Source organism: Saccopteryx bilineata, chromosome 2 (genome assembly GCF_036850765.1).
Source record: "Saccopteryx bilineata isolate mSacBil1 chromosome 2, mSacBil1_pri_phased_curated, whole genome shotgun sequence".
Classification (NCBI taxonomy): domain Eukaryota; kingdom Metazoa; phylum Chordata; class Mammalia; order Chiroptera; family Emballonuridae; genus Saccopteryx; species Saccopteryx bilineata.
This window is the reverse complement of record NC_089491.1, coordinates 338,518,300-338,531,204: the sequence shown is the minus strand read 5'-3', so window position 1 is coordinate 338,531,204 and position 12,905 is coordinate 338,518,300. Positions and strand designations below refer to the sequence as shown.

General features: G+C 39.2%; 1 protein-coding gene and 1 long non-coding RNA gene across 5 annotated transcripts in view; one reads left to right on the top strand and one right to left on the bottom strand.

Annotated features, from left to right (window-relative positions):
* The window catches only part of LOC136326430 (uncharacterized), an 80,128-nt gene that overhangs the window by 14,402 nt on the left and 52,821 nt on the right, over window positions 1-12,905 (top strand). The window lies entirely within an intron of this gene.
* The window catches only part of AGBL3 (AGBL carboxypeptidase 3), a 45,640-nt gene that overhangs the window by 793 nt on the left and 31,942 nt on the right, over window positions 1-12,905 (bottom strand). For all 3 annotated transcript variants that reach the window (XM_066255272.1, XM_066255273.1, XM_066255274.1), the window contains one exon: window positions 7,546-7,777. In XM_066255272.1, coding sequence (XP_066111369.1) covers window positions 7,546-7,777 — 232 coding nt within the window. The remainder of the gene's footprint in view (window positions 1-7,545; window positions 7,778-12,905) is intronic.

The following is a 12,905-nucleotide window of genomic DNA, read 5'->3' as shown; positions in this document are numbered from 1 at the left end:
AAATATCAATGTAAATCCAAGAAAGGGAAGTTTTCCTCTAGAGAGGGAGGTTATAAAAATTACAAATTGCAGCCACTTCATTAGTCTGTTTTCTTTAGAATTCCATTTTTGACCACAAAATCTCAACTATATTTTGAATTAAAAGTTTAATTTTGAGATAACTGTAGACTCATCTACAGTTGGAAGAAATCATACGGAGAGGCCTGTGGACCCTTCACCCAGTCTCCCCCAGGTGTAATATCTTGAAAATAATAGTACAATAGTATAATCAGTATATTGCCACTAATATAATCAAGTACAGAACAGTTCCTCACGTTTTCCTCTTGTAGACTTACCTGCTTTCCTCCTTGCCCATCCCCTCCTTAACTCCTGGCAATCATTAATCTGTTGTCTGAATCATATAATTTTGTAGTATAACCTCGAGAGCCATCCAGGTTCTGTGTGTGATTCCTTCCTCATTACTGCTGAGTAGTAGTCCATGGCCTGGATGTATGCAGTGTGTTTAATAACTCACCGATTGGCCCTGGCCAGTTGGGTCAGTGGTAAAGTGTCGGCCTAGCATGTGGAAGTTCTGGGTTCAATTCCTGGTCAGGACACAGGAGAAGCAACAATCTGCTTCATCCCGCCCCCTCCACTCACTCACTCTCTCTCTCTCTCTCTCTCTCTTTCCTCTCCTATAGCCATAGCTTGATTGGTTTGAGCACATAGGCCCTGGACACTGAGGATGGCTCTATGGAACCTTTGCCTCAGGTACTAAAAATAGTTTGATTGCTGAGCAATGGCCCAAGATGGGAGAGTATCACCCTGTAGAGGGCTTGCTGGGTGGATTCCAGTCAGGGCACATGTGGCAGTCTGTCTATCTCCCCTCCTCTCACTTAAAAACACCTCACCCATTGAAGGACATGTGAACTGCTTCCAGCTAATGGCTATTACAAATAAAGTTGCTATAAACATACATGTACAGCTAGACTCAACCAATAAAACACCATGATGAGAAGACAAAGGAGTGCAACCCAAATGAAACCACAAGAGACACCTTTGAGAGATGAGCTGAGTGATATGGAAATAATCAAACTTCCAAATGCGGAGTTCAAAATAATGATTGTAAGGATGCTTAGGGATCTTAGAACAATAATGGAGGGGCAGTTTGAAAACCTAAATAAAGAAATAGCAAGTATAAAAAAAAACCAGTCGGAGATGACAAATACAATATCAGAAATAAAGACCACAATGGAAGGAATTAAAAACAGGATAGATAGAGCAGAGGATCGAATCAGCGAGTTAGAGGACAACTGGAATGAAGGCATGAAAGCAGAGAAGAAAAGAGAAAAGAGACTCAAAAAGTCTGAGGAAACTCTTAGAGAGCTCTGTGACAACATGAAGAGAAATAACATCCGCATCATAGGGGTTCCTGAAGAAGAAGAAAAGGAACAAGGAATAGAGATGTTGTTCAATCATATCATAGCTGAAAATTTCCCTAAATTAATGCAAGAGAAACTCTCTCAAGTCCAAGAAGCACAGAGGACTCCATTAAAGAGAAACCCAAAGAAACCTACACCAAGACACATCATAATTAAAATACCAAAGCTAAGCAATAAAGAGAAAATATTAAAAGCTGCAAGAGAAAAAAAAGTTATCACCTACAAAGGAGCCCCCATAAGGATGACATCTGACTTCTCAACAGAAACACTTGAGGCCAGAAGGGAATGGCAAGAAATATTCAAAGTAATGCAGAACAAGAACCTACAACCAAAACTACTTTATCCAGCAAGGTTTTTGTTTAAAATCGAAGGAGAAATAAAAAGCTTCCCAGACAAAAAACAACTCAAGGAATTCATTACAACCAAACCAATGCTGCAGGAAATGTTAAGGGGCCTGTTGTAAACAGATCAAAGTGGGAAAAGAATATAGCAAAAAAAGGAATACACCTTTAAAGAAGAAAATGGCAATAAACAACTACATATCAATAATAACCTTAAATGTAAATGGATTAAATGATCTAATCAAAAGACATAGGGTAGCTGCGTGGATAAGAAAACAGGACCCATACATATGTTGTCTACAAGAGACACACCTTAGAACAAAAGACACACATAGATTGAAGGTAAAAGGATGGAAAAAAACATTTCATGCAAATGGAAATGAAAAAAAAGCTGGGGTAGCAATACTTATATCAGACAAATTGGACTTTAAAACAAAGGATATAGTAAGAGATAAAGAAGGCCACTACATAATGATAAAGGGAGTAATCCAACAGGAAGATATAACTATTATAAATATCTATGCACCTAATATAGGAGCACCCAAATATATAAAACAGACTTTGATGGATTTAAAGGGTGAGATCAACAGCAATACTATAATAGTAGGGGATTTCAATACCCCACTAACATCACTAGATAGATCCTCAAGAAAGAAAATTAACAAAGAAACAGCAGACTTATTGGAAACACTAGATCAACTCGATTTAATAGATATCTTCAGAACCTTTCACCCTAAAGCAGCAGAATATACATTCTTTTCAAGTGCTCATGGTACATTCTCTAGGATAGACCACATGTTAGGGCACAAAAGTACTCTCAACAAATTTAAGAAGACTGAAATCATATCAAGCACTTTCTCGGATCACAACGGCATGAAACTAGAAATGAATCACAGCAGAAAAGCTCAAAAATTCTCAAACACATGGAAACTAAATAGCAGGGTGTTAAATAATGAATGGATTAAGAATGAGATAAAAGAAGAAATAAAAAAAATTCCTAGAAACGAATGACAATGAGCATACAACAACTCAAAATTTATGGGACACAGCAAAAGCAGTGCTGAGAGGGAAGTTCATAGCACTACAGGCACACTTTCAGAAGCTAGAAAAAGCTCAAATAAACAACTTAACTCTGCATCTAAAAGAATTAGAAAAAGAACAGCAAGTAAAGCCCAAATGTAGTAGAAGGAAGGAAATAATAAAGATCAGAGCAGAAATAAATGACATAGAGGCTAAAGAAACAATACAGAGGATCAATGAAACTAGGAGCTGGTTCTTTGAAAAAGTAAACAAGATTGATGAACCTTTAAGTAGACTCACCAAGAAAAAGAGAGAGAGGACTCAAATAAATAAAATTAGAAATGAGAGAGGAGAAATAACAACTGACACAACAGAAATACAAAATATTGTAAGAAAATACTATGAAGAACTGTATGCCAAAAAACTAGACAACCTAGATGAAATGGACAAATTCCTTGAAACATACAATCTTCCAAAAATCGATCTGGAAGAATCAGAAAACCTAAACAGACCAATTACAACAAATGAGATTGAAACAGTTATCAAAAAACTCCCAACAAAGAAAAGTCCGGGGCCCGATGGCTTCACAATGGAATTCTACCAAATATTCAAAGAAGAACTAACTCCTATCCTTCTCAAACTATTTCAAAAAATTCAAGAGGAAGGAAGACTTCCAAACTCCTTTTATGAGGCGAGCATAATTCTGATTCCAAAACCAGGCAAAGACAACACAAAGAAAGAAAATTATAGGCCAATATTTCTGATGAATATAGATGCTAAAATCCTCAACAAAATATTAGCAAACCAGATCCAACAATATATGGAAAAAATCATACACCATGATCAAGTGGGATTTATTCTGGGGAGGCAAGGCTGGTACACTATTCGTAAATCAATCAATGTGATTCATCACATAAACAAAAAGAAGGAGAAAAACCATATGATAATTTCAATAGATGCAGAAAAAGCATTTGATAAAATCCAGCACCCATTCATGATCAAAACTCTCAGCAAAGTGGGAATACAGGGAACATACCTCAACATGATAAAAGCCATCTATGAGAAACCCACAGCCAACATCATACTCAATGGGCAAAAATTAAAAGCAATACCCTTAAGATCAGGAACAAGGCAGGGGTGCCCCCTTTCACCACTCTTATTTAACATAGTCCTGGAAGTCCTAGCCACAGCAATCAGACAAGAAGAAGAAATAAAAGGCATTCAAGTTGGAAAAGAAGAAGTAAAACTATCATTATTTGCAGATGATATGATATTGTATATAGAAAACCCTAAAGTCTCAGTCAAAAAACTACTGGACCTGATAAATGAATTCAGCAAAGTGGCAGGATATAAAATCAATACTCAGAAATCAGAAGCATTTTTATACACCAACAATGAACAGTCAGAAAGAGAAATTAAGGAAACAATCCCCTTCACAATTGCAACCAAAAAAATAAAGTACCTAGGAGTAAACTTAACCAAGGAGACTAAAGACTTGTACTCGGAAAATTACAAAGCATTGATAAAAGAAATCAAGGAAGATACAAACAAGTGGAAGCATATACCGTGCTCATGGTTAGGAAGAATAAACATCATTAAAATGTCTATATTACCCAAAGCAATCTATAAATTCAATGCAATACCAATTAAAATACCAATGACATACTTCAAAGATATAGAACAAATATTCCAAAAATTTATATGGAACCAAAAGAGGACACGAATAGCCTCAGCAATCTTAAAAAAGAAGAATAAAGTGGGAGGTATCACACTTCCTGATATCAAGTTATACTACAAGGTCGTTGTACTCAAAACAGCCTGGTACTGGCATAAGAACAGGCATATAGATCAATGGAACAGAACAGAGAACCCAGAAATAAACCCACAGTTCTATGGACAACTGATATTTGACAAAGGAGGTAAGGAAATACAATGGAGTAAAGACAGCCTCTTTAACAAATGGTGTTGGGAAAATTGGACAGCTACCTGCAAAAAAATGAAACTAGATCACCAGCTTACACCACTCACAAAAATAAACTCAAAATGGATAAAAGACTTAAATGTAGGCCGTGAAACCATAAGCATCCTAGAAGAAAACATAGGCAGTAAGCTCTCGGACATCTCTCAGAGCAATATATTTGCTGATTTATCTCCACAGGGAAGTGAAATAAAAGACAGGATAAACAAATGGGACTATATCAAACTAAAAAGCTTTTGCACAGCTAAAGACAACAAGAACAGAATAAAAAGACAGACTACACAATGGGAGAACATATTTGACAATACGTCTGATAAGGGGTTAATAACCAAAATTTATAAGGAACTTGTAAAACTCAACACCAGGAAGACAAACAACCCAATCCAAAAATGGGCAAAAGAGATGAATAGACACTTCTCCAAAGAGGACATACAGATGGCCAATAGGCATATGAAAAATGCTCAGCATCACTAATCATTAGAGAAATGCAAATTAAAACTACAATGAGATATCACCTCACACCAGTCAGAATGGCGCTTATCAACAAAACAACACAGAATAAGTGCTGGTGAGGATGTGGAGAAAAGGGAACCCTCCTGCACTGTTGGTGGGAATGCAGACTGGTGCAGCCACTGTGAAAAACAGTTTGGAGATTCCTCAACAAACTGAAAATCGAAATGCCTTTTGACCCAGTTATCCCACTTTTAGGAATATACCCCAAGGACACCATAGAACGGCTCGAAAAGGAGAAATGTACCTGCATGTTTGTGGCAGCATTGTTCACAATAGCGAAGATCTGGAAACAGCCCAAGTGTCCATCAGAGGACGAGTGGATTAAAAAGCTTTGGTACATATATACTATGGAATACTACTCAGCCATAAGAAATGATGACATCGGATCATTTACAATAACATGGATGGACCTTGACAACATTATACGGAGTGAAATAAGTAAATCAGAAAAAAAACTAAGATGAATCCATACATAGAAGGGACATAAAAATGAGACTCAGAGACATGAACAAGAATGTGATGGCAACAGGGGCGGGGGGTTGGGGAGGGGGGATGGGGTGAAGAGGGAGAGAGGGGTTAGGGGAGGGGAGGGGCACAAAGAAAACCAGATAGAAGGTGACAGAAGACGATTTAACTTTGGGGGAGGGGTATACAGCACAATCAAATGTCAAAATAATCTAGAGATAGTTTCTCTCAATATATGTACCCTGATTTATCAATGTCACTGCATTAAATTTAATAAAAAAAACAAAACAAAAAAAACCATACATGTACAGGTTTATGTATAAACCTAAGTTTCCACTGCTCTGGGATGAATGCCCAGGAGAGCAATTTCTGGGTCATATAGTGGTTCTATATGTGGTTTCTAAAGCAAGTGTAAAACTGTGTTGCAGAGTAGAGTGACTCCACCATTCTATGTTTTCACCAGCCATAGATGAGCAGTCCAATTTCTGTGCATCCTCATCATTCAATGTTATCACTATTTTTAATTTTAGCCATTCTGATAGTGCGGAGCTATCTCATTGTGGTTTTAATTTGCATTTCCCTAGTGGATAATGTGGAACATCTTTTGGGGTGGTTATGTACCATCTGCGTGTCTGTTTGGAGAAATGTGTTCATATTTTTTTGCTCATTTTCTAAATACAATATTTGTTTTCTTACTGTTACATTTTGAGACCTCTTCAATCTAGATAACTAATCTCTTATTTATGTGGTTTGCAAATATTTTCTGCTATTTTATAGCTTGCCTTTTTGTCCTCTTAACCAGGTCTTTAGAAGAGCAAACACTGTTTTTTGATGCAGTCTAATTTACCAATTTTTCTTTATAGATTATGCTTTTGGTGGAAAGTAAAACTTTTTGCCCCCAACTCTTTTTTTTTTTTTTTTAAGCATCAACTCCCACATGTGCCTTGACCAGGTAAGCCCAGGGTTTCGAACCGGCGACCTCAGCATTTTCAGGTTGACGCTTTATCCACTGTGCCACCACAGGCCAGGCCCAACTCTAGATTATAAAGAGTTCCTATTTTTTTTAAAAGTTTTATAAAGCTATGTTGTGCAGTTAAGTCCATAATCCATTTTGAATTTTATTTTTTGGCATAAGTAATGAGTTTAGGTCAAGTTTCATATTTTTGGCCTAAGAGGTCTAATTGCATCCAGTGACCTTGAGCTTCAAGCCAGTGACCTTTGGGCTCAAGCTAGCGACCATGGGGTCACGTCTATGATCCCACACTCAAGTCAGCAACCCCGCGCTCAAGCCCCTCTGTGTCTCAGTTCGATGCTTTATCCGCTGCACTACCACCGCCTGGTCAGGCTGCATTACTTTTATTTATACAGGTTTGCTGTCAGCCTTCGTGTTGGTTCTATTCGTTTGTCATTAAGAGAAATCTAGTCTCATCCTTTCTGTTTTCTTCTGAGTACCAAGAAGCTGAAGTTAACTCAAGTTAATTTATTTCTAATTTCAGCTGTCCTTTAGGATTATAAAGTTTAAACATGGGTGAGAAATTTCAAGTTAGGCTATGGTCATACTTTATTCCTAGATTCAAATTAACTAGTGGTTTCACACAATTCAACAACCAAATAAGACCTGATAACTTCTTTGCATATTTAATGTTCCTTACGGCTTTGGATCTTTGTCCGTTTGTCCAATGTGGTATGGCTGCCACCATTGTTAAGAGCCTATGTTTGTTCCTTAGGATAATGAATTACTTAGCCTTGCTTTCTTGAAAAAAGAATATGTTAAATAGTTAAGCATGACAAAACTGTATTAACTTACCGAGGCTGGATTTGGAGGCTGGTTCTTGGATCGAATGTCTGTTTTATCTGAGCGGTTGGCATGTGTTTAGTGCCTTCCATGATGGGGATCAAAGAGTGCAGTAGTTTCTCAGTCTGAGCTATTCTTCTGTCTCTGTAGATTCTTTTTTCATCATCTGTCCAGTTTACACCAGTCTTCTTGCTTTGGAAAGATGCAGGTGGTTTCATTTTGCTCTTTAGGTTGTGACACAGATCTGGGGGCCACCACAAAGATATGAATATAGAGACTGAACTGATTCAACAATTACTTATTGAAGCTTATGTGTCAAGGATTGTATCTAAAAATTATTACCCATCTGAAGCTTATTTTTTAATTATAGGGGCAGAAAATAAGGAAATTAACAAGTAAAATATATAATATGCTAGAATTTCAACCTCTTTTCTGTGGACCAGTCTGCCAGAAATTTTGTGCTGGTCTGCAAAAGAGATAACCTTATAGACCCAATGATCTTAGTCAAATTTGCTTGTGCTCAGAGTGATTTCTGCCTTAGTGGTCCCCCAAATAATTCTCCTATTTTCACCCATCTCCAAGTATAATAAGAAGGTTGAAAACTACGGTGTTAGATAATGGTAAAGTTTATGGGATAAAATAAAGCTGGGGAAGGGAATAGAGAATTATTGGGGAAAGGTTGACTTCTGTTTTTAGAAAGGTGTTCAGAGAATGTCTCTCTGTGATGCTGGTGTGGCAACAGAGTTGAGGAGTGAGTTAGCAGCTTTCAGAGGAAAGAGTATTCTTGGCAAGGGCAATAGTAAGTGCAAAGGCCCTGAGGTATAAGCATGGTGGTGTGTTCAAGAAATACCAAGATAGGCCCTGGCCGGTTGGCTCAGCGGTAGAGCATCGGCCTAGCGTGCGGAGGACCGGGTTCGATTCCCGGCCAGAGCACACAGGAGAAGCGCCCATTTGCTTCTCCACCCCTCCGCCGCGCCTTCCTCTCTGTCTCTCTCTTCCCCTCCCGCAGCCAAGGCTCCATTGGAGCAAAGATGGCCCGGGTGCTGGGGATGGCTCCTTTGCCTCTGCCCCAGGCGCTAGAGTGGCTCTGGTCGCAACATGGCGACGCCCAGGATGGGCAGAGCATCGCCCCCTGGTGGGCAGAGCATGGCCCCTGGTGGTCGTGCCGGGTGGATCCCGGTCGGGCGCATGCGGGAGTCTGTCTGACTGTCTCTCCCCGTTTCCAGCTTCAGAAAATGCAAAAAAAAAAAAAAAGAAATACCAAGATGGCACAGTGGCTAAAGGGGTAAGAGTTCAGATAGGTATACAATGGGCCCAGCTTACCTAGGACCTTATATGCCATTATAAGGGCTTTGATTTTTACTGAGTGTCAAGTGTTGGGGGGGGGGGGTCAGTGCAAGGCTGTAAGCAGAGGAGTGTCACATCTTAGATTTGTTTAACAGGATCACCCCCTGGTTGCTGAGTGAAGAATAATTAAATAGGGGCAAGGTTGGACAAGCAGGTAGGTTAGGTTATTGAAATAAGAAGCTTACCATATTTCAATAATAGTGAAATAATCCAGGAGAGAGGATGATAGCTTGGACAGAAGGATGGAGATAGGAGGAAAGCCATGGGGAGAGCATATTGGAAATCCCCTCTGTTAAATGATATGAAGGAATTACTTGTGATAATACAAGTATAATGTTTGCAAAAAAGTGTTTATCAAACTGCTCCAGAAATAAACTCTATTTAAAAAGTATTCTACTCCACACCCATTAAGATAGCTATTATCTAAAAAATAGAAACTAACCCAGTGTTTGCAAGGATGTGGAGAAATTAGAAGCCTTGTGCGCTGTTGGTGGGAATCTAAAATGGTGCATCCACTGTGGGAAACAGTGTGGCAGTGAGTCAAAATTAAAAATAGAGCTACTACCCAATCTAGCAATTCCATTTCTGCATAAATGCCTGAAAGAATTAAAAGCCAGAATCTCAAAATGTTATTTGTACATAACCATTCACAAGAGTAGGACTCACAATAGCCAAAAAGTAGAAGCAACTCAAGTGCCCACTGATGAGTCAATGGATAAACAAGGTGTAGTGTACACATGTAATGGAATATTATTCAGCCTTAAACAATGAAAGAAACTGACACCGGGTATACTATGGATGAACTTTGAGGACATGGAGCTGGAAACAACAAGACAAATGCTGCACTTGTCTTCCACTATTTGATTGCACTAATATGAGCTACCTGGAAGAGTCGAGGTCATGGAGATCAGGAGGAGGAGAGTTGCCAGGGGCTGGCAGGAGGGAGGAATGGGGCATTGTTGTTGAATGGGTGGGAGCTTCAGGTTTGCAAGATGAAAGGGGTTTTGGCAATTATAAACACAACAATGTGAATATAGGGGACACTGCTGGGCTTGATGCTTAAAAATAAGTATAAAAACAAGGTGGTAAATTTTATGTTCTGTATATTTTAGCACAGTTAAAAATTCAACATATATGGAAAGAGGGGGGGAAAACAAGAACCCTGAGTAGAGCATGAAGGAAGGCTAGCAGACATTTTAAAGGATAAGACAAGAATACTTACAATTATAATGCCTAATTGTTGTATAGTAGCATAAGAAAAGTAGAATATGCTTAGAATAAAAGTAAGAAATACATTAGGCTTTGAGGAAAAAAGGTTCACTTAGAGATATACATTGAACTATTTATGGGCAAACCAATATGATTTGCTAAATTTGCTTTAAATATTTTAGCAAAAAAAGTGGGAATATAGATGAAACAAGAATAGCAGACTGTTGATAATTACTAATGGCGGGTGAAGAACATCTGTGGGTTCATTATCTTAGTCTCTATGCTTTTATGTTTAAAATTTCCACAATAAAGCTTTTTATTTTAAAAAAGGAACCAGCCTTTATTAGAAAGAAAGGAAACAAGTAGCTTAAGCGCTCACTGAATTAAGCTGGATTTGAAAGGTATTTAATGAGGGTAGGTATATATGAAATAAACCCCTCTATGGAGTCCTGAGAAGTCATTTCTAGGTCATTCAACAAACATTCACTGAATGCTTATTGTGTAGCTGGCATTAGGCTTTGTTTGGTAAATGGGAATAAAAATGATAATACTTACCTTGACTCTACTAACAGGAGTAGAGAGAGAAAAGTGAAGCATTAATTAGAATATGTTTCTATAGAGATAAGACAGGGTACTCAATACAGGATGGCAGAAGAAGGACTTTGAGCCATCCTTAGGGATGGATCAGGAAAGCTTCCTAATTAATTTGTCTTGATAAATCAGTATAAATCATCTGAGTAAAACAAAACAAAAAAACTGTAATAATCTAGGTATGGGGCTAACATGGCCCATTCAGGAAATCACAGGTGTCGTTTCTAATAACTAGCATATCAAGTCATTGTGAAGAAGTGGTTAAAAACTAGAGGCTTTGTTGTTTATTTACTTTTGAGAGAGAGAGAGAGAGAGACAGACAGACAGACAGGCAGGCAGGCAGGCAGGGAGAGATATGAGAAACATCAATTCTTTGTTGCAGCTCCTTAGTTGTTCATTGACTGCTTTCTCATATGTGGTGGTGGTGGGAGATTACAGCAGAGCGAGTGACCCCTTGCTCAAGCCAGCAACCTTGGGCTCAAGCCAGTGACCATGGGGTCATGTCTATGATCCCATGCTCAAGCCAGCGAACCCATGCTTAAGCTGGTGAGCCCATGCTCAAGCCGGCAACCTTGGGGTTTCGAACCTGGGTCCTCTGCATCCAGTCTGGCACTCTTATTTACTATGCCATCGCCTGGTCAGGCCTAGAGGCTTTGTGTTAATACTGTTGGGAGATTTTCTGAGTCAGGAACAATTTGTGAGGGGTAGATGCTTAATGATTTTTGAATTGAACTGTTAGCAGAGGTGGGAGTGTATTGAAGATTGAGTGCAAGGAAATGATATAATCAGATCAGCATTTTTGAAAGATCCCACTGGCAGCCAGGAGGCTCACGGGCTGAAGAGAAGGGAGACCTGAGGCAGGGAGACCAGGTAGGAGGCTAATCATGCAGTAATTCACAGGAGGCAGAAAGGAGCAGCAGTGTAATGAACAGAAGCAGATTCAAGAGGATCTCTGGGAGTAAAATGGATAGTGCTTCTCATTGCTGGGTACCAAAAACAGAGATGTAGGAGATCGGGCTGTCTTGCTTATTACATAGGTAACTGGACGATGGCAACTACCCTCTTACCTGCAGGGGGTACGTTCCAAGAACCCAAAGTGGATGCCTGAAAGTGTGGATAGTACTGAGCCCTGTGTATATTATGTTTCTCCCTACACATACATACCTATACTAAAGTTTAATTTATTTATTATGTATGGTAAAAGAGTAATAATAACTACTAATAAAATAGAACAATTATAGAAATATACTGTAATAAGATTTATGTGAATGTGGTCTCTCTCATTTTCTTTCTTCTCTCTCTGATCACCGACCGAGGTGGCTACTAAGTGATGGATGGGTGGGGAGCGGATATAGGGTGGGTACGTGGACAAAGGGATGACTCATGTCCTGGGGAGGATGGCGTGGGATGGCTTGAGATTTCACCACACTATTCACAATAGTGTGTAATTGAAAACATGCATTATTTTTTTTTCCTGGAATTTTCCATTTAATACTGTCAGACAGCGCTGACTGTGGGGTAAACTGAAACTGTGGGAAATGAAGCCGTGGACACAGGTGGGGACTACTGTACTGAAATTTCTCTGATCAGATTCCCCCCAAAACCTCCATGTTGTTAAATCCAATGGTAAACCCATTTCCCTTGACATGTCAGAAGCATTAGGCTTAGATGTTGATTCCTTCCTGTTTGAGAGATTCTCATTGGCTTCCAGGACAACACTTTCCCTTGTCTTTCCTTCTATTTCACAGTCTTTTGTGGGCTTTTCCTCTTTTCCTGATCTGTCAGTAGAGTTCCCAAGAACTTGCTCCTTAACCCTCTCCTATGTCTACACGCCCAAAAGATCCCGTCCAGCTTCCTGCTTTAGAACACTATCTTGATGCTAGAAATTTCCAACTGTATCTTCAGCCTCGTCTCTTCCCTGAACTCCAGATTCAGATACTTCCCTGCCTAGTCAATACCTGCATGTCAATGTCTAAAAGACATTTCAGACAAGCAGCATGTCTAAACTGTACTGCTGCTCTCTCCTCCGGCTTGGCCATCTCAGCAGATGGATAATTCAATCCAGCCAGTTGCTCTGGCCCAAAACCCTGGGGTTTTAACAGTGCAAACATCTGTTAGATCTTCACCACAGTCAAGATGTAGAGTGATCTTTCCTAAAAGATTTCTTTTTGCCCTTTTCCTGTCCATCCCTACTCTATCCCTTCCTACTCCAGGTTAGCTTGCAT